Raw genomic sequence first — 23,931 nt, 5'->3', positions numbered from 1 at the left:
TGTTGAGTGTTGACTTTAAGGTCATGTTATGAAAATTAACAGATGGAGTTAGATCTGTGAGTAGGAGATCAAAGTTCAACATGAAGTATGTGCTGCTGTATTTTTCGTCCCAGGGTCATATACACTATAGAATGATGACTGCTGTGACAGCTACTATAGTAGTTTGTCTGATTTAAGTCCCATGGTGAAATTTTGCATTATACTTTTCCTATAGTGATGGGAGGAGGACCAGAAACAACAATCCAACTGTTACTGAGTACTTTTCTACTGTATCTTCAAGCCACAGTTTTTTCTTTTATAGGTTTCCTTGCATATTTGTAATTTATTGTAGTAGTCCAAAATATTATAGGTCCTATAGGGTCTAAATAAGATACACAAATCATTCATTTAAGTCAAATAATAATTATGATGGTTATGTAAAGAGAATGTCAGTTTTATTTATTATCCTACACCTTTGAAATAAATGGAGATCAATTAAAAATGTTTAGATTGTTAATGTAATCTTTAATTTCAGTAGATGAATATTCAAGTTTATGAAGTGCAGTGAGTACAAGCCATACTATATACAACACCTCAAAGAAAGGCCTGAATCAAAGAAGAATGAAACACATGATTTCAAATAACGCAGACCGTGTTAGGGAGCTAATTAGAATAATTTATGATGGTCATATGTAGGAGTTTATGGCTTGGTTTGTTTTAATGTGGTAGACCTATTTTCATGTCTGTAATTATCTCTCAATCAGTGTGATAAATTTATTTAACAATTATTTCATATCAACCAATATGTATATAGGAATAGTGTAGCTCCAAATATCAGCTTTAAAATAAACATTTAATAATTTTATAAAATTGGTTTTTAATGTAACCATCTTTATTGCATATACATATCCTATGCAGTGAAATGGTAACAAAGATATCTACTAAATTTGCATTATGCTATTTCTTAGAGATCCTTAATTATTTGAGCATTCAAAATATAGTCATTGTGTTTTCATAAACAGATAATCAGGATAGTATATATAATTCTTAATCGGGAATGCTATGTTTTTATACTGTAAATTATTATCTATGAATAGCTTGTTAACTATATTATGTCTACAAAGATTTTTTGAATGTATTCAGTAAAGCTTGGAGTTTCTTTGAACTAAAAAATTTAGAGACTCGCACTCCATGGAAAAAGGTAAATCTCTCTTGCGAATCACTGGACTAACATTGATTCTCAATCTACAGTTTTAGTATTTTACAAAAGATGTGAAATTTTTCAAAAATTAAAGTAGATTATTTTCTATATTGTTAAAGTAATATATGCTCAGTAAAGAAAAATAGGAATAGAAAGGAAAAAACTTACCCTGTCTCCCCACCATTTATTATGGTGTATTTCATTTTTTAATTTTTATTCATGTAATTATGATTCAAATATATAAATTTGTTATATATTTTTTATTATTGTAAATTTTTATAAATAGAATTACTATTAACTTCTAAAGAGTAAAAATGTGACCCATTCGGTCCCCAGTGTGGGAAACCTGGTCTTTACTTATGGAATACATTATCACCAGCAGGACCTTTCTATGTTTTGTTTTGTTTTTTTTTTAAATGTATTTATTTATTTATTTATGGCTGTGTTGGGTCTTTGTTTCTGTGCATGGGCTTTCTCTAGTTGTGGCAAGTGGGGGCCACTCTTCATCGCGGTGCGCAGGCCTCTCACTATCGCGGCCTCTGTTGTTGAGGAGCACAGGCTCCAGATGCGCAGGCTCAGTAATTGTGGCTCACGGGCCCAGTTGCTCCGCGGCATGTGGGATCTTCCCAGACCAGGGCTTGAATCCGTGTCCCCTGCATTGGCAGGCAGATTCTGAACCACTGCGCCACCAGGGAAGCCCTCTATGTTTTTATAGTTGATGTAGAAGCTTTTTCTTTTTGATTGAACATATTTTTACCTTTTGACTCTGCCTTTTTTTAAAAAAATTTACCCCTTAAATAAATCTTCTCAAAATTCATTTGTGTATGTACATGTATGTATAATCTTTGTGTTTTTCATTGTGTACAGATATTGACAGCTGGGTTGTCCCATGGGGGTAGTATTTTTCAGCCATTTCAGACATCTAAAAATTTTATCTGTGTTTTCTTTGAATCTCTTACATGTCTTACAAAGATATCATAGATGCCATTATATAAGTTGTAGAAGGGACGCTGTTTTCGTTTGTTGTATATTTCTTTTCTTTCAGAAATTACAAATGTTTATAATTAGCTTCAAACACTGCCTTAATAGCAATTGGAAGATAACTACCTTCAGCTGATGTGGTCTTTCCCTTTACTTCCGGAAGAGAATTACAACTGATCTGGGAAAAAAACGGGCTTATCATAGGCAGTCAGATCACCAGAGTAGTGCTGAACATTCTTCCTGGCTTCATCTGAAATTTTGAGTAAGTGGACAAGAACTATGAGATAAAGGACTATTGGATTTCACTCTTCATTTTTAACTCTTCCTCTCCAGAAGCATACTTCTGAATGGGATGAGAAAACTGAAGAGAGCCAAATTCTGTTATCAAAGCAAATTAGAGTTAGCATCTCAGATAAAGCAGATGCCATGAAAAGATTACCTGTCCAACTTGGATACAATTCTCATACCTCATTTATTAGCTTAATAGAACTCTCTTGGAGAGTCTTTGGCACATCATTTTTGAAAGCATATACTTTTGAACATTTAGTAGTAAGTCCCACTAACTTTATTTTGGACCAGTGGACTAACTCACCCCACTTAGAACCTTCCAGAATTACATAAAAATAACTGTGTGAATAAGACTTTGAAATTGTATCTTTTTCTGGAGGTGATGGTCCCACTTAGGGGAGGTTCCAGTTTTCTCTTTGTCAAAAAAGTGTACAATGAATTTTTAAATTATTTTTTAATCCAGTAACTGAAATGAGACTAATTTGATTATTAAATCTTTTTCAAAAGTTTGTCATCATTTCATCCCATAAATTTATAAATATATTATGGAAGGATAAATATTAAAGTAGAAAATGTAGCACATTTAAAAGAAGTAAAAATGTTAAGCTCAGATAGGTTCAACTTGAGTCTTTCTGCTTACCGAGGATGTGCAAATAGAGCTAAAATTCTGCAGTAAGTTTTAGTTTAAAAGGTCTTTAGGCTTTATTTAGCTAAAGGTGCTAAATTGTAACCTGGGATTCAACCCATGACTTCTCTACTGATACATGAGAGCCCTACCTTACAATGTCCTTTGGTTACTTTTAACAGCACATAGGTTCTCAATATAACTTGAGCTTAGTAAAGTTGATTCATATTTTATTTTAGTGTGTGCTCTAACAATAATATTGTTAGAAGACTTTATTATAAATTATGAAAAGTCTTCTTTATTAGCCAAATATCCTATGAGAGAAAAGCTGTTGTCTTGCCAAATGAAACAGTTCATCTTCATAGAAAATTAGATTGGAGGCTGCTTTCATTCATCTAAAAACAAAATTTAATGTCATCTATAAAAGGAAACACCATGTATAGTTTTTTGCCAGTTAAGAGTCTTTAGTTGTAAATTCAAATGAAACTGATATCCTATCTGGTGATGATTCTGATGAACTGTATATCAGTGAAAATTTACCGCTAAAGAATCTTATAGGAAGCAGTATGGAGAAATGTACATTTAGACATTTTGTGCACTTTGAGTCTGAGTTAGTTGTTTATTAGTCTTACTACCTTCCAAAGAGATAATTATCCCTGGGTATTATATGAAATGGAAGTATTACAGGAGATGTGACACAGCTTGTGAACTATCTGAATCCATATTCCAATGAGCTGTTAAAATGGGATCCCACTTCATCTAGTGGAATATATGTATTTCTTCTATGCTAACTCATTTTGACAGTAAAGATACCTGGGGTGCAGTAATACCGTATGGCTCAGGGCCTGGATTCTGGAACCATGTAAACCTGAATTCAGTACTAGCCTTTTCCTTTTACTAGCTTTATACTAGCTTTTTTTTACTAGCTTTATACTAGCTTTTTTACTAGCTTTTTTTTCTAGTCTGATCTCATATTCCAGACTATAAAATGAAGATAATTGTAGTACTAACAGTACTTTGGTATATAATACCAAGATAATAGTACCTTGATGGTGTTGCTAGGATTAAAAAGCCAGGTAATATATGTGATTATTAGTACAGTGTCTAATAGGAACTTAATATATTTTCATTATTCCAGATGAATAATAACCAGTGTATGCTGGTTCTGGTCATCATTATTCTATATTCCTCATTTGTCTCCTCTTTGCCAAAATAAAAGCCATCATTAAATTTTGCCTTTTTTTTTTTTTCTTTTAAGGTTAATAGAATAGTTAGAATGTTGTGACGGTTTCCACACATTAATTGGTAAGCGATAGAAACAATAAAACCTCAGTGATTTGGACTGCTCTGAATTATTTCAGTATTTTGAAAGAAATGTTATTCTTTTCAAGTTTATATAGTATCATGGGTCAGTAAATGTTCAATAGAGGTTCTGCTGGAAATGCATTAGAGAGACTTTTGTAACTATTCACTTACAGTGTTTCTGACCAGTTTCTCTGGCTCTTCTTGTAGAATGTATTAGGTACGTTAATTAATGGTCTGCTGTTGTCAGTGCACATAATTATGTCATGAGCATAATTCTGTCCTTTCTCCAGACTGTTTTAGTTGAACCAGTTGGTGACAATTCACATCTCTTAAGATAATAGTTTCTTTTATTTGATTTTATGTCACAGTGTTATGCTCAGCTGTCCTGTGTAAGCTGTCAGCATAGTTTATACTTTGGCTGACTGTCAAAATAGCTTATTTGCATGGGAGGAGACAAAGGTATGGGGGGAATTAAACAAAGCCTTATTCCTCTTCAGATTTGATGACACAGTCAATGAGATTCAATTTTTTTAAAAAACCAATTTGCCTAACATAATAAGCTAAATACCAATTCTTCACTTGTGTTTATATTTATTCTGCTATATATATGAAATCATTGAGCTTTCAGGTAATGAATTTCTATATTTGCCCATGAAGCTTAGTTGAATACCTTGTTTTTCCTGGCTATAGCTCTCAGATCTGTTATATTTAAAGTAAATTGATAAAACCTTTTTTATCCCTAAGCCTTAATCATATTACCCTAAGGAAGTTATACTTACTGACTACATTTTTCTGTAAAGAGAAGATTACAAGTCATTTATTTATTTACTTCTTAAATAATTGAGAAATGGCAGCATTTACCATTTTAATTTGTTTTGTTTACCTCCCTGAATTTTGTCATTTTTAAAAGTACACTTAATTTTTTAGTATAATCTGTTGATAAACTTTTCATCTTTCCCCATTGTCTCCAAACTATTCAAATTAGCCAATCTATAGAACCATTTATTCATTATCCAGTAGATTTTCTTGCTCGATAGCATTTTGTTCTTTATCTTTTTCATCTAGATGAATTTCATTTTCCTTTTATCACTCATGCTGCTATCTTAAAAAATATATATATATCTATATATATACACCTCTATGAAACTCATCTTCCAAAAGAAACAGATATTGATCAGATTTTGTTTTTGTTTTTTGCTTAACTGTATTCTTATCTTTACCCAATTTTCTTAAATATATTTGCAATGAATATTAGCACCTTATATTGTTTGGGATTTAAAGTCTTCCATGTTAGTGATTTGTTCATATCTATCTTTTCATATTTTGCTTTGTTTTTTCAGAAATGTGTTTGTTATAGAACTGTGCTAATTCATAGCATTTAGATGGTTGGAAAGTGTTAGCAGTGTTTTCTGTATTACTATAGTTGTTAGGTATGTTCTTTTTCTAAAGTACTGGGACTTAACTAGCAGGAAATACGGATATTATTAGAGAATAACGCTGACACAACTGTCTTTCCAGTTCCTACTTTTTGTGTGTTTCTAACGTATAATCAATTTGGTTTGGATTTATTTATATCTAGTAAACTAAGGCTTACATACTCAACTTTTCTAATGCAAAAGGGACCCTTATCAATAACCATACATTTTGTTACCTGTAGGTTCTGACAATTATATATAACGAATGTAGTTTCCTTTGTGCTTCTCTGTTTATTTCTTAAAGTTCTTAAATGATGATGGATAATTCATATATTTTTTTAATGAATAAGGCAAAAAAATGCTTTTCCTTTAACACTATAGCATGTAAGTGAGGCTAACATGTCTATAGTACTGGCTATTGTACTTGATAATTCAGGCAAAGTTATTGATTTTTCTGCCTAACTTTGGTCTTGATGCAAAGCCTACATGTGATTCCTAGCCCTGGTTTTGCTAATTCTTCATTTATTTTAAAGGGTATCCCAAATTATTTTAGTAGAAACATTCATACCTAGTATCTGATTGGGGTGAAGGAAGATAAGGTATTAATATTACACTATTTGAACACTGTTAACCTAAAAAAGTTAAGCCAGCCTGAGCAGCTTTAGCAGCCTTCCTCAGCAGCATCCAGGGATATTGAAGACATTTTTGAGGTACCATGGAAACGTGTGACTGATACTATCATGGTGTAGTGAAAAGCACTGGAATTAGAAGTGAAGAAACCACTTTTTTGAGCCCAGTTTTGCAACTGACAATATGACCCCAAGCAAGTCACTTAAATGTAATCTTAATCTAATAACACAAGGTTGTTGTGAAGATTAGATGGGAAAGACACTTAAATGATCCTCGATTTCTTCATGTGTAAAAGGAAGAGATTAGTTTGGATGAACAATAATATTCCTTGAGGTCTAAAATTCCAGGTTTTCAAAATACTACAAATGATGTTTTGAAAAGTATAAAGCTTCATATGTAGTGAATTTACAGAGTCAAATAATTTGGCAGGAAATTGTGACCAAAGGCATGACATTTGTAGATTCTTTACAGCATGATGGAAGATGATGGCTGATAAGCTATCACATTCTCTCCCATCCTTCTATAGGATTTAGTTCAAAGTTGTAGCTTCTTCTCATTAATGCTGTTCTTATTCCATAGTCGCATGTTTTAATGGAGACTGACTAGCAAAATTTTGCTGTATATTGAGTTATCTTTGATGTGTTTATTTAAAGATTGACCATTCATGTTTCAAGTGTTGCATTTAAGGTTTTTGATGAACTCCAGAAAGCACTGCATGAGTTACTTTTTTTTAGCTTTTATTTATATCAGATGCTATTGTGACTATTAAAAGTGGTTTAATTTCTTAAATGTACGGATTAGATTGGGTCTGAAAAGTGGAAAGTGATGAAAGGCAGACTCAACTGCAATACCCAGACTTAACATAATATTGAAATAGAAGTTAGTTACTTAGAATTGAACCATTAGCTTTCAAGTTATTTGAAGATTGTAATCGATTAATGGGGTTTATAGACTCTCGTCTTCTAGTAGTAGTGATGTCTTAAGGAAATCAACATTTGTATTCTATATTTTAAAACTTGGCCATATAGAACAAAAGAAAATACTTACAAGCTAATTTCTTTTCCAGTACCAAAAAACTGAAACAAAAGGATGTAAAGTTAAAAATAAAAGCTTCACTTCTAACCCCACCTCCACCGTTATCCTTCCCAAGCCCAGAGTTAAATGCTGTGAACAGATTTGGTGTGTTACCACCAACACTTCCAGAAATTCTTAGTAATTTATTCATTAAGTAAGTAATTCATTATTAGTAATTTATTTTCAGTTATATCTTGCCCATCTTTCTGTATCAGTACACACAGATCTACATTTTTTTAAAAAATAAATTTATTTATTTATTTTTGGCTATGTTGGGTCTTCGTTGCTGCACGCGGGCTTTCTCTAGTTGCGGCGAGCGGGGGCTACTCTTCGTTGCGGTGCGCGGGCTTCTCGTTGCTGTGGCTTCTCTTGTTGCGGAGCACAGGCTGTAGGCACACAGGCTTCAGTAGCTGTGGCTCGGGGGCCCTAGAGCGCAGGCTCAGTAGTTGTGGCACACGGGCTTAGTTGCTCTGCAGCATGTGGGATCTTCCCAGACTAGGGATAGAACCCGTGTCCCTTGCATTAGCAAGTGGATTCTTAACCACTGAGCCACCAGGGAAGTCCCAGATCTACCTTTTATTACCCTTGTAAGCAGGATTGTTTCTTTTTCATGCATAATGTCCCATTGTATGCCTATACTATAATTAAACAGTCTCCTGTTTCTGAACATTTAGGTTTTTTGCATTTAACGCAATATAACCATGAAGATTCCTATAAGTATGTCTTCTCACATCTTTGCATAAGATAAATCATAGCAGTGGAATTGCTGGCTCAAAGGATACATTTATTTAACTTGAATTTTCTTGATTTTGAGTTAGATTGAACATTTTCTCATATGTTAATTGTCAGATTTTGTGTTTTGCTAGACTACCTGTTCATATCCTGTACACATTTTCCTATAGATTTTACTCATTTTTCTTCTATTGGTTTATTCATATTACTAGAATTCTGTGTGTTATGAAATTAGTTATATATCACTGTATTGACAGATATTTTCCCAATTTATTTTTTGTTTTATTTCTGTTTATTTGCTTACTGTTTTGCTATTCATTAGTGTTTAACTAATGCTATTCATTAGTTCCCTGCGCCACCAGGGTAGCCCTGTGTTTTATTTTTAACCCTTCACTTTGATTATTAAAATGTTATTTTATTCTAGTACTTCTGTAGTTTCATTTTGTATAGTTAAATCAGTGATCCATGTGGAATTAATTTGGTGTAAAGAGAGAAGTAGGAAAAAAATAAAAGAGAGAGAGAAGTAGGAATCTAGCTTTAGCCAGCAAGTTGCTTGAAGCACCATTTACTTGAAAATGCATGGTTTTGACCAATAATTTGAAATGCTGTCTTGATTTCTTAAATTCCTATGTTTGGATATATAGGATTTTATAAAATCCTATTGCATTTTGGTCAGTTTCTGGAATCTATTCTTTCTATTGATATTCTGTATACAATTTCCACTAGCATCAAACTGTTTCACGCCTGCAACTTTATAAATTGTATTAATATCTGCTAGGGTAGTTCTCATTCTCTTTTCATAATTTACTGGATAATATCACTTTTTTTTCTAGATAAATTTCATTATAATATTGTCAGATCACTTTTCCCCCTCCCCAAAACAAATGAACAAACATCATTTTGGGATCACAGTGTGTATGTATAAAAATGGGGTGGGGGAATAACATCTTTATTATAATGAATTTTTATATTCAAGAATAAGACATGGGGCTTCCCTGGTGGCACAGTGGTTGAGAGTCCTCCTGCCAATGCAGGGGACACGGGTTCGTGCCCCGGTCTGGGAAGATCCCACATGCCGCGGAGCGGCTGGGCCCGTGAGCCATGGCCGCTGAGCCTGCGCGTCCGGAGCCTGTGCTCTGCAACGGGAGAGGCCACAACAGTGAGAGGCCCGCGTACCGCAAAAAAAAAAAATAATAATAAGACATGGATTTCCATTTTCAAATTTTCCGTTATTCCCCTCAGTAGACTGTTACAGCTTTTAACATACAAATTCTGCATGTTATTTGTTAAACTTATGTGTAAATATTTATCTTTATTACCCTTGTAAGCAGGATTGTTTTCCTTCCATTTTTCAAACTGATTATTGTTTATATAATAAAGTTACTGGATTTTGTGTACTTGAGTTTTCCAGATACTGTCATCTGAAAGTAATTTCTACTCTTCCTCTCCAATATTTGATGCTTCTTTCTGTTAATAATTTATCATTTCTTAAAACATGACCCATTTTACCTACTTTTACAAATTTATTTGCATAATTTATATGTTAATAATTTTTATTAATTTCTTCTGAATCTCTGGTTATGTCCCTTTTTCATTTGTAATTCCAGGAATTGGGGTTTAATTGCCCCACCCACTACAGTAAATAGTAAAGATACTCTTTCCTCAATATTAGGATCTTTGAAGTTAGAAAATTCTTCCGTGCAGTTAATTTGTATGTTTTATCCTGCTGGGGTTTTTTTTTAACTTCTGTCTCCCATAAAAAGTCTATTGTATCAGCCTTCTAAAGCAACCTTATTATGAAGTCACTTGTTAGTTTTCTTCTAAATTACATAATTTTAGTTTTTTGATATAGCCTCATGGAACATAATTTTCCAGAATCTTTATATTCTCTTTTGGAATTTCTTCAAGAGATCTAACATTTTTGGCTAAATTTTTGATGTATCTTAGTCGCAGTTACATTGCTTGCCTTTAAAAAATAAGTCTAGCCTGCTATATATTTTAAATAGCCAGAGTAACTCCATCCTCAGAGCAAATGGTATTGAGAACAGATTTTAAAAAGCCTATTTTGCTTATGTAGTTAACTTTATATTTTTTGAGACAAAGAATTGTTGATCATGTCATGGATAGTGTTTCAGCAGTCTTAAAGATAAATAAAGGCTATTGCATATGCTGGTCCTCGGGTTTCCTGTTTGTCCAGAAACGGTCTGCTCCTTAATTTTGAATGAATTGTGAAATTAGCAAAGAAAAGCATGTTTGTAAGGCAGATAATGGAAATTCCAGGGAAGAGGCAAGGTGGGAGCTAATAGTAATTTATGTGATGCATATGTTTAAATATGTGTTAGTGTTTACATGTGTTTTTGTACAGGTATGATCAAATACTAATCTGTTTTCCAAGACAAAATGAATGTGATGGTTTAATAGTAACTTCAGTAGGTTCCACTTAAACTTTGTAAAATAACAGTATCTTCTAAAAATCTAGCATTAAACACTGGTATAGCTGCAATTGAGTAATCTTGAATAAAGCAGTACAAATAGGTGCTTTTAAAAAGGAAGCAGAAGTGATTTTTTGAATATTCAACTTTCTGACAATATGTTTACTGTGTAAGTGTGCTAACGATTTGCCCCCTTGAGAAAGGTTTTTAGAGGATCAGTAAGGCATTACTTGTATTAGAATAGGATATTATCAATTTTCTCACTCTCACCTTTTTTTTTAGGTCATGGAAAATGGAAGATTTGCAAAATACAAATATTTTACCCATGTCATGATCAATAAAACAGACATGTTAATGATAACCAAAAGGTAACTTTCTTTTTCTAATATAATTTGATAAGGGGTTAACTGATAGCCACCCATGAAGTGAAGCAGTTTTTATTCACATCTTGTTCCACATATTTAACACTGATTCATACTAATTATGGTTCTCTTGCTCTACAAGCCTCGTGCCTAAAACTTTGTACGCATACAGATAAATGCATAACCATGCACAAACATAATTTTAAATTAAATATTTTAGCATTTGTTTCAACCAACTAAATGGATAGAGAAATTCCTGTAAAACTATCCTCTCAAGTGTAGGCAATACCATTCCTTCCCCCTCTCTGAAAAAGTATGCAATTTCAGGTTGCCCCAGAAGTCAGTAGTCTTCTGGTGGTATCTAATCATTAGAATATATAGAGATTCACTCACATAAGTAGATATACCACTGGAGACATTAGTTTTTTGGGGGATACTCCCAACTACAGCCAAATCTTCAAATAAACCTGTAGACAGTAGACGGATACATGTAAAAATACACAGTGGCATAGCCTCGGAGGGGCAAGTGTTTGCAGGAAGTATTATTATGAAACCACGGAAAAGAATAAGCAAGTGCAGTAGTAGGGTGGATTTCTGGATGATGCAGAGTGAAACTGTGGCTGAGGAGGAGAGATTATGGCTGAATAGAAAGGAGTGGCTAATTAAGCTGTGTGGCTTTGTTCACTGCCAAAAAGGTAAACTTATATAAGCATCTTGTTGGTTCGAGTTGACTATTGAACTTAGCAATCATTTTTAATGTTTTTAATCCTAATAATTTCTGAGCCCCAAATTTATAGCACTATCTTAATTTTCTTGTTTAAAAAGTAACATAAAATATAGAAAACTCACACAGTATTAGAAGGTATAGATGTGAAAGCCAGTATTCATTCCATCTCAGATACCAGTCCCTCTTTTCCCCTTCCTAGAGACAACTACTTTTGTATCTTTGAAATATTCTATGCCTATGCAAGCAAACATGCTATCAAAGCATACATCTGCCTATAAAGGCATACACATACATATTTTAATGTAAATAGGAATCTATTTTAACACCATTCTGTACCTTAATTTTTTACTTAAGATCTATGTCTTTTTATTTATTTATTTATCTATTTATTTATTTATTTTTGGCTGCATTGGGTTTTCGTTGCTGCACACAGGCTTTCTCTAGTTGCGGCGAGTGGGGGCTACTCTTCGATGCAGTGCGCGGGCTTCTTATTGTGTTGGCTTCTCTTTGTTGCAGAGCACGAGCTCTAGGCACGCGGGCTTCAGTAGTTGTGGCATGCGGGCTCAGTAGTTGTAGCGCGCAGGCTCAGTAGTTGTGGCACACGGGCTTAGTTGCTCCGTGGCACGTGGGATCTTCCTGGACTAGGACTTGAACCCATGTCCCCTGCATTGGCAGGCGGATTCTTAACCGCTGCACCACCAGGGAAGTCCCAAGATCTGTGTCTTAAAGAGTATTCCATGTTAGCATATGGAGATCTTTCTTAGTTTGTAAATGACTGCCTGGTATTCATTCAGAAGTATGTGCTATAATGCACATCTAAGTTGTTTCTGAACTTTTATACTTACAGACAATGCTTCAACAGTCATTTTTCTTCATAGCAGCATTCACTCATGTTTTATTAACCCTTCTCCCCATTGACTGAGGGAAGGGTGACTCATCAGAGTTAAACAAGAATCAGTTGCAAAGTTTATTATTTCCAGATCTTGCAACATTTTCTTTTCTTTTGGCTGCGATGGTTTTTCGTTGCTGTGCGTGGGCTTTCTCTAGTTGTGGCAGGTGGGGGCTACTCTTCATTGCGGTGTGCGGGCTTCTCATTGCGGTGGCTTCTCTTGTTGTGGAGCATGGGCTCTAGGCACGTGGGCTTCAGTAGTTGTGGCTTGCGGGCTCTAGAGCACAGGCTCAGTAGTTGTGGTGCATGGACTTAGTTGCTCCATGGCATGTGGGATCTTCCCGAACCAGGGATCGAACCTGTATCCCCTGCATTGGCAGGCGGATTCTTAACCACTGCGCCACCAGGGAAGTCCATTGCAGCATTTTAGAAATTACTTTCTTCTCAACATAGTAGACCTCTTTAAATGAGGTCACATAAACCTTGACAGAGTACATGTAGTAAGCTAGTTGTAGTTGATTGAAAGATGATATTTATACTTAGGAGGTCCTTTCTTTCCAAATTTTGCACTTGAAGATAAAGAATCTTTTAATCAGGAGAGGGAGTACTAGGCGCCTGAAATAAGATTAGCCTATCTTTGATTTTTCACATGGTTGAAGATGTACTGGAAGACCAGTAGGTTTGTTCCAGCAGCCCCTATAATCCAAGATTGGTGAAAGAGGGGATCAGAGGCAGAAGATTGAGATGAAAGAAATAAATCTTAATTAGCTTTCTCCTTTTCCATTCTAGCCAGGTGCCAGCTGTTACTTTAATTTAGTCCCTTAACTTAAAGTATATGTCACTTAAAGAAACCTCTGGTTGTACCTACAATTGATGTTTCAACCAGAAAGAAGATTTGGGGAAGAAAGACCTTTGAAGGAAGAATTAAATAGAATTATTATAGACAGAATGAATTTTCATCTCTTGATTTCCTTCCTCAAAATGGGGGGAAAACAAGAATTAATTTTAAAAACCTCTTTCTGATACAGGTTGGTAAATATATTACATGGAGCCTTAAAAGCATTTTGTTCTAAAGCATTAATTACATGAAGGTTCTCCAAAATATTGCTTGGTAGCTGGTTCTCTACATTTTTCCTATTTCTTAAAAACATTCCTTATACATTTTACTTTATAAGTACTTTATGTTTTCTAAGATAAGTATGTTGTGCTATACATTTCCCACTAAACGTTGCTACATAAATTTTATGTTTTCATTCTCGTTCAGTTCAAACTATTTTCTAATTTCCTTTGAGATTCTTTGACCCGTGGATTTTTTTTTAAAAGTATGCTTTTAAGTAAGCATTTGGAAGTATTCTTGTTATCTTTCCATTACTTGTTTTCTAGTTTAATTTCATTATGATCTGAGAATATACTTTGCATGATTTCAGTTCTCTTAAATTCATTAATGTTTTTTATGACCCAGAATATAGTCTTTTCTGGTGAATGTTCTATGTGCCCTTGCAAAGAATGTGTATCCTGCTATTATTATTATTATATTATTGAATATAAGTGCTTCAGTTTTTAAAGTGGTGTCTTTCTTTCTTTTTCTGAGTGGTGTGTTGTTTGTAACAAAAGGAACGTTTGGACAGCTTACATGTGAGTGGCAGTATAGTTTTGATGAGTTTACCAAAGAGCCATTCATTGTTCACGAGAGAAGGTTGCGCATCGAAGCAAAGGTATGTTGAATAGATTTTTTTGAAAACTTGGAACTGAAAACAACACATTAAAATAGTCTTTACTTTTGTAATGTTTCTCCCTCTTTTTTACATGTTGCTTGGTCTTTGTATGGTTTTTCTTTACACCTGCTGTCTTACTCAAGCTTAAAGAAAAGAAAGCTAGGCCAAGAAAAAATGTGCTACCTTATGTGCTCTTACATGGACCACAACGTTACTGGGCCCTCATTTTATACTCAGTAACAGAACCGCAGCTTTCCCACTGCTATCCAAGGCACTAAAGTGAGATATTTGTACACCTCAGAATCCCTAGCAGTTGCCTACAGAATTTTTTTCCCTGAAAATCTTGCTGATGGACACTTGAAAAGTTCTCGCTCTAACAGCCCATTATTGGTAGTTCTTTCTCTTTTTATAGATATTATCTTCCTAATTCAGTTATAATCTTCTTGAATGCGGAGGCCATTTCTCACTCTGATTTCTAGCAGCTAGAACAGTACTTGGTATTTGGATGTTGATATAAAATACAGCAAATTGCTAGTCATTTGGTAAATCATCAGAGTCTCTATATCCATTGTAAGTTGTAATGATTGCACTAGGTACCGTAGGTGACACAGAGAAATAAAAGATAATATATTTGGCCTCACAGTATTTGACCAGACACCTATGTGAAAAGGGCCGCTTTGGCACTGGCTATATTAATCAGAAATACGTGACTCAGCCCAAGTTAGTTTTGTTTACTGTTATTTTTGTTTGGTTTGATTTTGAGGGATTTAATTGGCTCATATAACTGAAAAATCCAAGTCTATATATTGTAGCTTAATTATGCTCAAATGATGTCTTTAGTATTTATTCTCACACCCTTCCTCTCCTCCTTCATTTTGTCCATCTTTGCTGCCCTCATCTCTAGGTTCTGCTTTCTTCAGGTTGGCTTCATTCTCAAGCAGGCTATCGTTTGGTGACACTATGCCCAGCAGAAGTTCCAGGCTCATATCCTACTAGCTCAGCAGAATGAAAGCTTCTCACTGGGTCTCACTGGGCCACCTTTGGTCACTTCCTTGTTCCTGAGCCAGTCACTTTAGTCAGGGGCTGGAATGGGCCAGTTGGCCAGGTGAGGGTCAGAGGATCATTGTGGTGCTACCAAGAAGGAAGGGTCAGCTCTATATGAAGTTTTGGGAGTGAAAGAGGGTGAAAAATAATTACCCAAAGAACATTCAAGAAATTGTTACTGGAAGAAGGGGCATTGGATGCAGACAGGCAGAGACAACAGATTTCTTCTAGACTAGCCTATAGAACAGAACTGTCCCTAGGCCTTGTGCTTAACTAGTGAAGACCATTTATCCAATCTTACCATTCATTCCAAAGACATGGGGCAGCTCTTAAGGAGACTGGATGTTAGTTTTTGAGGATCTTAGACCAACTTACCCATTGAGAATTTCTCTGATTCACTCAGAAAATGAATAACCCTGTGGCCATATATGAAATGATGGATAGTAGTCGCTGTTAGGCTCTGCTGTAGCCCATATTGCATTTCCTGGCTTTTTTATCTCCAAGGATAAACTTCTTACCTCCTTCATTTCTTCCCCTTTCACCTTTCCCTTGCGACCTTATATCAGCAATCATACTTTTTTTTTTTAATAATCTGATTTCTTCTGGAGTCTGTATATGCATGGTTAGTTGAATTACTTATAGAGATTGTTAGACTAGTAAAATATTGCTTCCTCTGTGTCCTTATTACTCATGGTTAATAGAAGTAATCACCACACTCCTCCTCGATAATCCTATTCTATTTGCCCCTCTAATGCTTAATATCCACCATTAGGTAGTTCTCCTCCCACAAACACAACAGAATATCAAAGGAGTTTAAAAAATGGAGGACAGGGCTTCCCTGGTGGCGCAGTGGTTGAGAGTCCGCCTGCTGATGCAGGGGACACGGGTTCGTGCCCTGCTCCAGGAAGATCCCACATGCCGCGGAGCGGCTGGGCCCGTGAGCCATGGCTGCTGAGCCTGCGCGTCCGGAGCCTTTGCTCTGCAACAGGAGGGGCCACAACAGTGAGAGGCCCGCGTACCGCCAAAAAAAAAAACCAAAAAGTGGAGGACAATCGTATAGAATCTAAGACCCACCCTGATTTCTTTGATTCTGAAGCTACATTCTTATTGCATTCTTATTGGTTTAAAATGTCAGAAGTTACATATATAAACACATACATACACACACATACGTACCTATACAACACGTGTATATGTATGCAGACATACATGTGTACATTATTTTTGAGCTGAATTTATCATGAGGCCATAGCCAGATATCAGGAACTATCTGAGACATTATTTGGAGAGGGAAAACAGTGGTACTGCTTCTAGATTGATCTCCTTCCCATCCTCTGCATCAAGCCTTGACGGCTTTAGCAACTGAAATGTCACCTAAAGCTTTTTATCTTAGGTTTAGTGATAACGGATGGCTTCGAATTTAGTCTTTTTTTTCCATTTGTGTTTGATTCTTCTTGATTTCTCATTCTTGGCTTTTTTTTGGTGGCATTTCTTTATGGTATTTCTACAACTAGATTCCCATGTTAATGAAGCTACTTATTCTATTTATAGGAGCGGGTGAAGTCTGTATTCCATGCCAAAGAGTTTGGAAAAATAATTAACTTCAAGACTCCAGAGGATGCAAGGGTAAATATAGTCAATCTTTTGGTTAAACAGATAGCAGCTTCTCATTTCAAAGCCATGTAAGTTGCATTATTCTTTAAGACAGATAAGTTGTGTTTGTTTTTTAATTTTATGTTTGCATTTTGACAGTTTTAATATATGTAACTAGATAATATTTTCCACAAATTATTTTTTCATTAGATTGAATTCAACACACCTACTTGTCTTTGAAATCAAATTGTTCTCTTATTTTAAATCCTAACTGTAATACTTTGCCAAAAAAAGCCAACAAATGAAAGAAATTAATGCACTCTAATGCTAATCTACCAGCTCCAACAGGAAAAGTATAGCCCCACATTGTTTATTTCTCTACTGTATAGCTATAGGGATTTTTTTTCTTTAATTACTGTAGCCTGGCACAAGGGAAAAAGAGCCATGCCTGTGGTTAGAAAATCTGGGTTTAAATACTGGTTCTGTTCCTTCTTGACTGTAGGACCTTGGGGAAGTCAGTTAACCTCAGCTTCCTCAAAATGTGAATTATGTGAACTGAAAAGCACTATACATACTTTAGGGATTATGGCAATTATAGGGAAGTGCACTGTCAAGAAAAGGAAGACTATGAATTGATTATCTACCTCGTTGGTCACAACTAAGACACTATTCCTGATACTGAAGTATACTCACTCTGTCGTGAAACTTACAATAAGAACACATGGGTTCTTTACTGAATCCCTGGGCCTCCCGACCTCTCTGTGTTGGTCCTGGCTGGTTATGATTATTTACCAGTTCACTTCTCACATCTGGAGCTCAAACCAGAAACCTCTCCCACCCATACACATGTACCTTGGACCATTTAGCATGTGCTGTGCAATTTTCTATCTAGACATTGGGTTATAAGGTAACACTGACATATTAACAGTAGAAAACTGAAAGGAGGCCAAGTTACAAAGAAAGAGAGATAAAGTTACTACACCCTCAATATGCATGTTGCCTGGAACAGGGAGACAGTAGAGCATGATGACAGCACGACTTTCAGGCCATCTTCTTTGTGCTGCTGAAGGACATTACCTTCAGTTTCTCTGTAATAAGTTTTCCATTTAATCTCTGTCACTGTGTTATTTTATCCCAGAAGGTTTCTTTTTAATCCTCCTGCTCTGCCAGAAACATCCAGAAAAGGCTACTGAGTCCATTTCTCTTTCTCTGCTTATCTTAGAGCTATTTTCACTAGGTTCTTCTTAAGTAAAAAAGCACAAATATCTTTGCTTAAGCTTTTCATAATGGGATAACACGAGTATCACCTCCATGGCTTTTATTTGTCATGCAGGCCTAATGATAATAGACATTATTGACAAAAAGGTTTACACTTCATTTGCAGTTTAATTTTGTGATTTCAGATCCTTTCAAATTAGAAAAATGTATCATAAAAGCACCTAATATGCTCAAGAATGTTGCTATGCTGCTACCCACTGTAGAATTATATGTACTTATTCCTACTCAATCAGTAGAATCCAATACATGGAATCGTGAAGGTTTGTGATACAGAATTGGCATAGGTTGAAAGGAATTCTACATAGATGATTTTCACACTATGCCAGAGTTATTCAGTCCAGCTGTTAAATTACCCTTCTCTGTCAGGATGCTTCATTTTACTTTGCTTATTCTGAAGATGAACATCTAAGTCCAAAGACCTTAGAAAAACATTATTACTACTGTTAAATCAAACCCAGTACCATTGTCCCTGAGTCATCTGGGCCATTTAAGTCAGTGAATGATCTCTCCTGCATAGAGAATTTAATTATTGGCTATAGCAGTATACTCCTAACTAAACTGGAAAGACAACTTCTAGATTTTCATTCATTATATTTTGTCATTGCAAGTTCATTGAAGTTAAGTAAATGTTGCTTCATTTCCCCACAACAGTGGATCCTCAGAAAGCTAGAAGAAGCAAGAGAACCTTCCCCGAGCCTCTGACAGAGACTGCTGCCTGAAGATACACAGCAATAAATCATTACAATTTCTACCTTGTACCTTCTAAAACCTGTTTGGGGAGTATAGTATAGGAGTAATTACAAGTACTTTAAAAAAAAAATCAGAATCAAGTAAAACAGTTATGTGATGAAACTATTTCAACTCTTTGGGGATCCATTTGGTTTTCTAACTTGAATCATGCATCTGGTTACAATTCTAATTACTTTATAAAGGAAATATTTCTTTTATGAATCTTAAATATTTGCTCCAGGTGATTCTCTGTAATGGTGGAGAAGTTGCCCATATTTAGCCTAAATTTAATGGCGCTAAATGTAATGTTCCTAGTTCACATCTTACAGTTCTATCATGCTTGCTTCAAGGTCCCTGAATGAGTGATGGGTAAATGATCAAATCAAACATTGCCTTAGTGGTATCAAGATAACCTTGGTGGTAGTTTCTTTAGAAACATGAAGTTCTTTTTACAGATAAATATTTTGGTATGATTTTCCTTATTTTTTTTAAATAGAGGGTAGGTTTGAATTACTATTTGAAGTACATAGCGTGACTATGAAAAACAATCTTTTTTATTTTATATAATACAGATTGACTAATACCCCTTCAAGCCTCATCCTAAGAAAGTCTTGAAGAAATGAGTGTGCTACCCAAAAAGGGAAGGCCCCTCTCAGAACTTTCAAGCCTTAGAAATACTTCCTCAAGCCAACGCCTTGAGATCTACTTGGTTTACCAAGGTCATGTTTAATAGATTGCTGACCTTAAAGGAAAATTCCTGAGGCCTTAACAATACCAACTTCCTATTCACTGGTAGTATGAAATAAACAAAAGTCCCACCATCTTAATACGAGTTATGCTTCAGAACAGACAGCCCCTCTCTATACGCATGTCGGGTAAGTGTGTGTACCCTAAAGTCTAACCCAGTAACCTGTCCTGTTGGCAATAGATTGAGAATTTCTGGTTTGCTTTCTCTACAATTATTCAAGTGAGAATTACTCTTAAGTGTATACTCGTCAGAACAAAAATCGTGGGCTGCACATTAGTAAAGATGTCAGGGGGGGTATTTTCCTTGATTTTTGTCCAAGATCCTTGTACCTTGATATTAATGGACTTTTTCAAGTGAAAGGGGATGAATATATGATTGTGAACCATGAAGAAAATGATGCAGTGTCTTAGTTATTGAATAATACAAAGTATTTGATGCATGTTGAACGTACCGCCAAATTACTATAAACCGTTTTTAGAATTGGAGACTATATAAGTCAATGGTTGTGAAATTCTCCTCAGATTCCTCGCTTTGTTGTAAAAGCTAAAATAAACAGCATGCCAGACTGTAATTGTATTTCTTCCTGACGAAATCTTGCTACTAAATATTATTGATTTTCCTCTGATTAAAAATCTCATTGTTTATTAATAGTTTCCTTCAGAATTTTTTTCTTTGCTGAACATAAATTTAGTCACGAGATGACAAATTTCAAATCTCATCATAGTGCATGCTCCCATGATGACCTTTGTTCAAAGTAACATGCACTTTTTCTCTGTTGCTGAGCTCTGCCAATTTTGCATACGTTAGAATTAAACCTAAGAGTAGAGGTAGTCAGAAAGCTTTTATCAGATTGTCCTCATCTGAAATGTTGTTTTACTGGAGTTCTAGTCAGTGCCATTAGCCAAGTACCTCATTACCTACTCCAGTTTCATGACTTTATACTCAGAAAAATACAGACCCATAACTTTTTGGGTATCCCATAGTAAAAGGGAAAAGTCTAAAAGAGTAAGGATAGAAATTCTTCTGGTATCCTCTGGAGGCCAGGCAAAGTGGGTCTTGTAACTACTATACATGCAAAGCCAGTGTGCCTATCCTTCCTGTTCCCTTACCAATGAGAACCTAGAAACATCTTTCCTTATTCTTTCTCTACCCATCAGTCATCTACCCACTAACACCTCCTATCAATTCCTGTTTCTAGAATGGAAAGACCCACGATTTCAAGAGCAGTAGTTTATCAATTGTCTTAGAAGATTTTCTTCATCTAAACAAAGAACATAAGTAGATCACTAGATGTCAGTCTTTTTAGCATAACATTTTACAATTATGTGTTTGATTCTGTAGTCTTTTTCTTGAATATTACAGAGTCCATAATCTTATGGTATTTAAAAATAATCTACCCTGAATTATATTTAACTGTGTTTAGTGGCTGTCTGCTTGAGAATTGCAAACTTGTCTTCGTTTTTTGGTAATTGCGATGGAAGATGTCCTGAGTATCCTGTCCTTTATCTCTTTGTATTGATATTATGTGTTAGCTATAGCCCTGTACCCTTCATGTATCCTAATATGTGTTTATTGTATGAAGCTGAAGGCAGAGTGTCTATTCCCTGCCAACTCTCCTCCAGAAAACTATGATCCCTAGACATGGCAACTTTTTTTTTTTTAAGAATCAATTTTATTTATTTATTTATTTTTGGCTGTGTTGGGTCTTCATTGCTGTGTGTGGGCTTTTTCTAGTTACAGCGAGCGGGGGCTACTCTTGGTTGCAGTGTGCAGGCTTCTCATTGTGGTGGCTTCTCTTGTTGCGGAGCACGGGCTCTAGGCGCATGGGCTTCAGTAGTTGTGGCACACAGTTTCAGTAGTTGTGGCTCACGGGCTCTGGAGCGCAGGCTCAGTAGTTGTGGTGCATGGGCTTAGTTGCTCCGTGGCATGTGGGATCTTCCCAGACCAGGGATCGAACCCATGTCCCCTGCATTGGCAGGCGGATTCTTAACCACTGCTCCACCAGGGAAGTCCCTAGACATGGCAACTTTGATTTCTGATACAATAAGAAGCTTGTGATTTCTTCACATTTACAAAATACTCTCTGAACCAAAGAGCATGTGCACTTCTGCAGTGGCTTCCCTATTAAAGTATGTATGTTGGCTGCTTCTTCCCTGGTGTTAGCAAGACCTTGGAATTTTTCCCAGGCTCAGTTTAGTACAGCTGAGTTATTTTCTGGTTCCTAAATAATCATGACTAGCTGTAGGCAGTCCTTCCCTGTCCCTCTCTCCTCCAGAATCCTAATCCATCCCCAAATTATCCTGTGGCCTCCAAATAAGAAAATCTTCTTAAACTTATTTATCATTTCCATAAAATTATCTCTCTCATTTTTTCCAATGGTAGTAGCAGTAATATAATACTATCCCAGTGAATATATACGCACCTAGCTCATCTCTTAGAAATAAAGTAGTATCCTATTCCTGTCTGGTAAAAAATAAAGACTACTCAGTGCCGAATTTTATGAACCTTATTCAGTCATTAGTTACCAGTTTTAGTTGGTACTTCAGGCCAAGCCAAAGCCCCAGTATTAAGAAGGTTGGCACAAGGTACTGGATTAGTTTGCCTGTAGGAACTGAAAGTGTGCGCCGCATACACTGAAGGGAGAAGTAGCTGTTTGGAAATGGGTGTTTTAATGCCCCAGCCAACACAAGTCAGAGAAATCTGTTGGGGTTCCAGGGCCATTGCTTTTACCTTTTCTCAAGATCAGCTAAAATCCTCAAGGACAGTGTTTTTCAAACTGTAGTTCTTAACCCATTAGTGAGCCGTAAAATCAGTTCAAGATGAGCATATTTTAAAAATAGAATAGCAAAGAAAAGAAGAGAGTTCTGCGTGTAACAAGGTTAAATATTGTTTCCTGAAATATCGTTTCAGTTAAATAATCTATACTGTGTGTACCGGGTCACAATATAAAACGTACTCTCTTATTGGGAATTGCAATTTGGGGGGGCGGGGAGAAAACCCTTGGAAGCCAGTGCTGTAGGAGGCGTTCACCATCCAGTGACTGTTGAAACAATCTGGGCTGTGCCAAGTTGTGAGCACTGCCTTTTTCTTTTGAGTGAGAAGACAGGATAGCTCTTGTTTCAGAAATGTTTCCCTTTCCTGGTGTGTATCAGATACCCTTAGATACCTGTGTCATATGTTCCACTAGATATCAGTGGTCTAGAAAAAGCATAGACACGTTAGATCCACAAACAGCAAGCACCCAAAAAAGGTCATAGGATATCCTTTAGCTACATGTATTTCAATCTCTTGCGCACTAAGCACTCTACTGAGATGGGCACAGAAGTTCTCCTTTTAAGTACATTGAGTGTGCTCCATCTGCCTTCTGTCTGATTCACCATACAGGTGGCCCAGGCAAATGGGGAGCTTATTCACGGGTCACAATCTTTTAGGGCCAAAATACTTATTCTCTGGAGGGTGCTAAATAAATGCCAGTGCTGTTTAGCTGAAAATAATTGGATTTCCTAATTTCTGTAGGATTCAAGTAGAAAACACGCATAATCTGACTCTTTTTGCGAGATTCAATACAAAACTTATTCACTCTGGTTTTCTTTGGTGCTACCCAGTATCACTGATAGCTCCTTTGCATACTCTGAACGAGGACCATCCACCCTCCTGCCCAATCCTTTGAAATATACTTTTGAAATTATACCTTACTGCTAATGCTATACCTAATCAAGCTAGCACTGATCAGTTAAAATTTTTAGGATTCTTATCATCTGTATTTTGGATCATTGCCCAAAACAGCTATCAGTGCAGACCTTTTCTCCTGCTTCTTTTCTTTCTACCACAGTTGGTGTAAAGCAGTACTTGTTTCAGGGCTATCCTAAAAGGCCAGCACAAGGACTGAGAATATGCTGGGTCCTACTCTTTTACAAACCTTCTTCATGTTTCTTTAATTGAAACCTTTTTTTACTTTATTTCCTCTTTTGTAAGGTAAATTGTTCAATGTCATTTTTTTTTTTAAGTTTTGCTTTACAATTACAGATTAGTTCTTTTCTAAAAGCATTATGGCATTTCCAAAAAAACTGATACTTCTGGTTACCCAATGAGCCATGTAAGAGATGAAACTTCAAATTTTATAGGTTGATATGAGTATATTTTTAAAGTTTTTATTACTTTATACAAATCCAAAGTTATTTGTA

General features: G+C 35.7%; 1 protein-coding gene across 1 annotated transcript in view; it reads left to right on the top strand.

Moving 5' to 3' along the window:
* Positions 1 to 20,631, top strand: part of VPS13A (vacuolar protein sorting 13 homolog A) — a 235,726-nt gene extending 215,095 nt beyond the window's left edge. The window contains exons 69-72 of the mRNA XM_082656304.1: positions 10,945 to 11,030; positions 14,232 to 14,355; positions 16,951 to 17,025; positions 18,922 to 20,631. Coding sequence (XP_082512430.1) covers positions 10,945 to 11,030; positions 14,232 to 14,355; positions 16,951 to 17,025; positions 18,922 to 18,972 — 336 coding nt within the window. The 3' untranslated portion in view covers positions 18,973 to 20,631. The remainder of the gene's footprint in view (positions 1 to 10,944; positions 11,031 to 14,231; positions 14,356 to 16,950; positions 17,026 to 18,921) is intronic.
* The last annotated feature ends 3,300 nt before the right edge of the window (positions 20,632 to 23,931 follow it).

Source organism: Grampus griseus, assembly GCF_964374135.1.
Source record: "Grampus griseus genome assembly, chromosome: 6".
In the NCBI taxonomy this organism is placed as follows: domain Eukaryota; kingdom Metazoa; phylum Chordata; class Mammalia; order Artiodactyla; family Delphinidae; genus Grampus; species Grampus griseus.
This window is presented reverse-complemented; position numbering and strand designations above follow the sequence as displayed.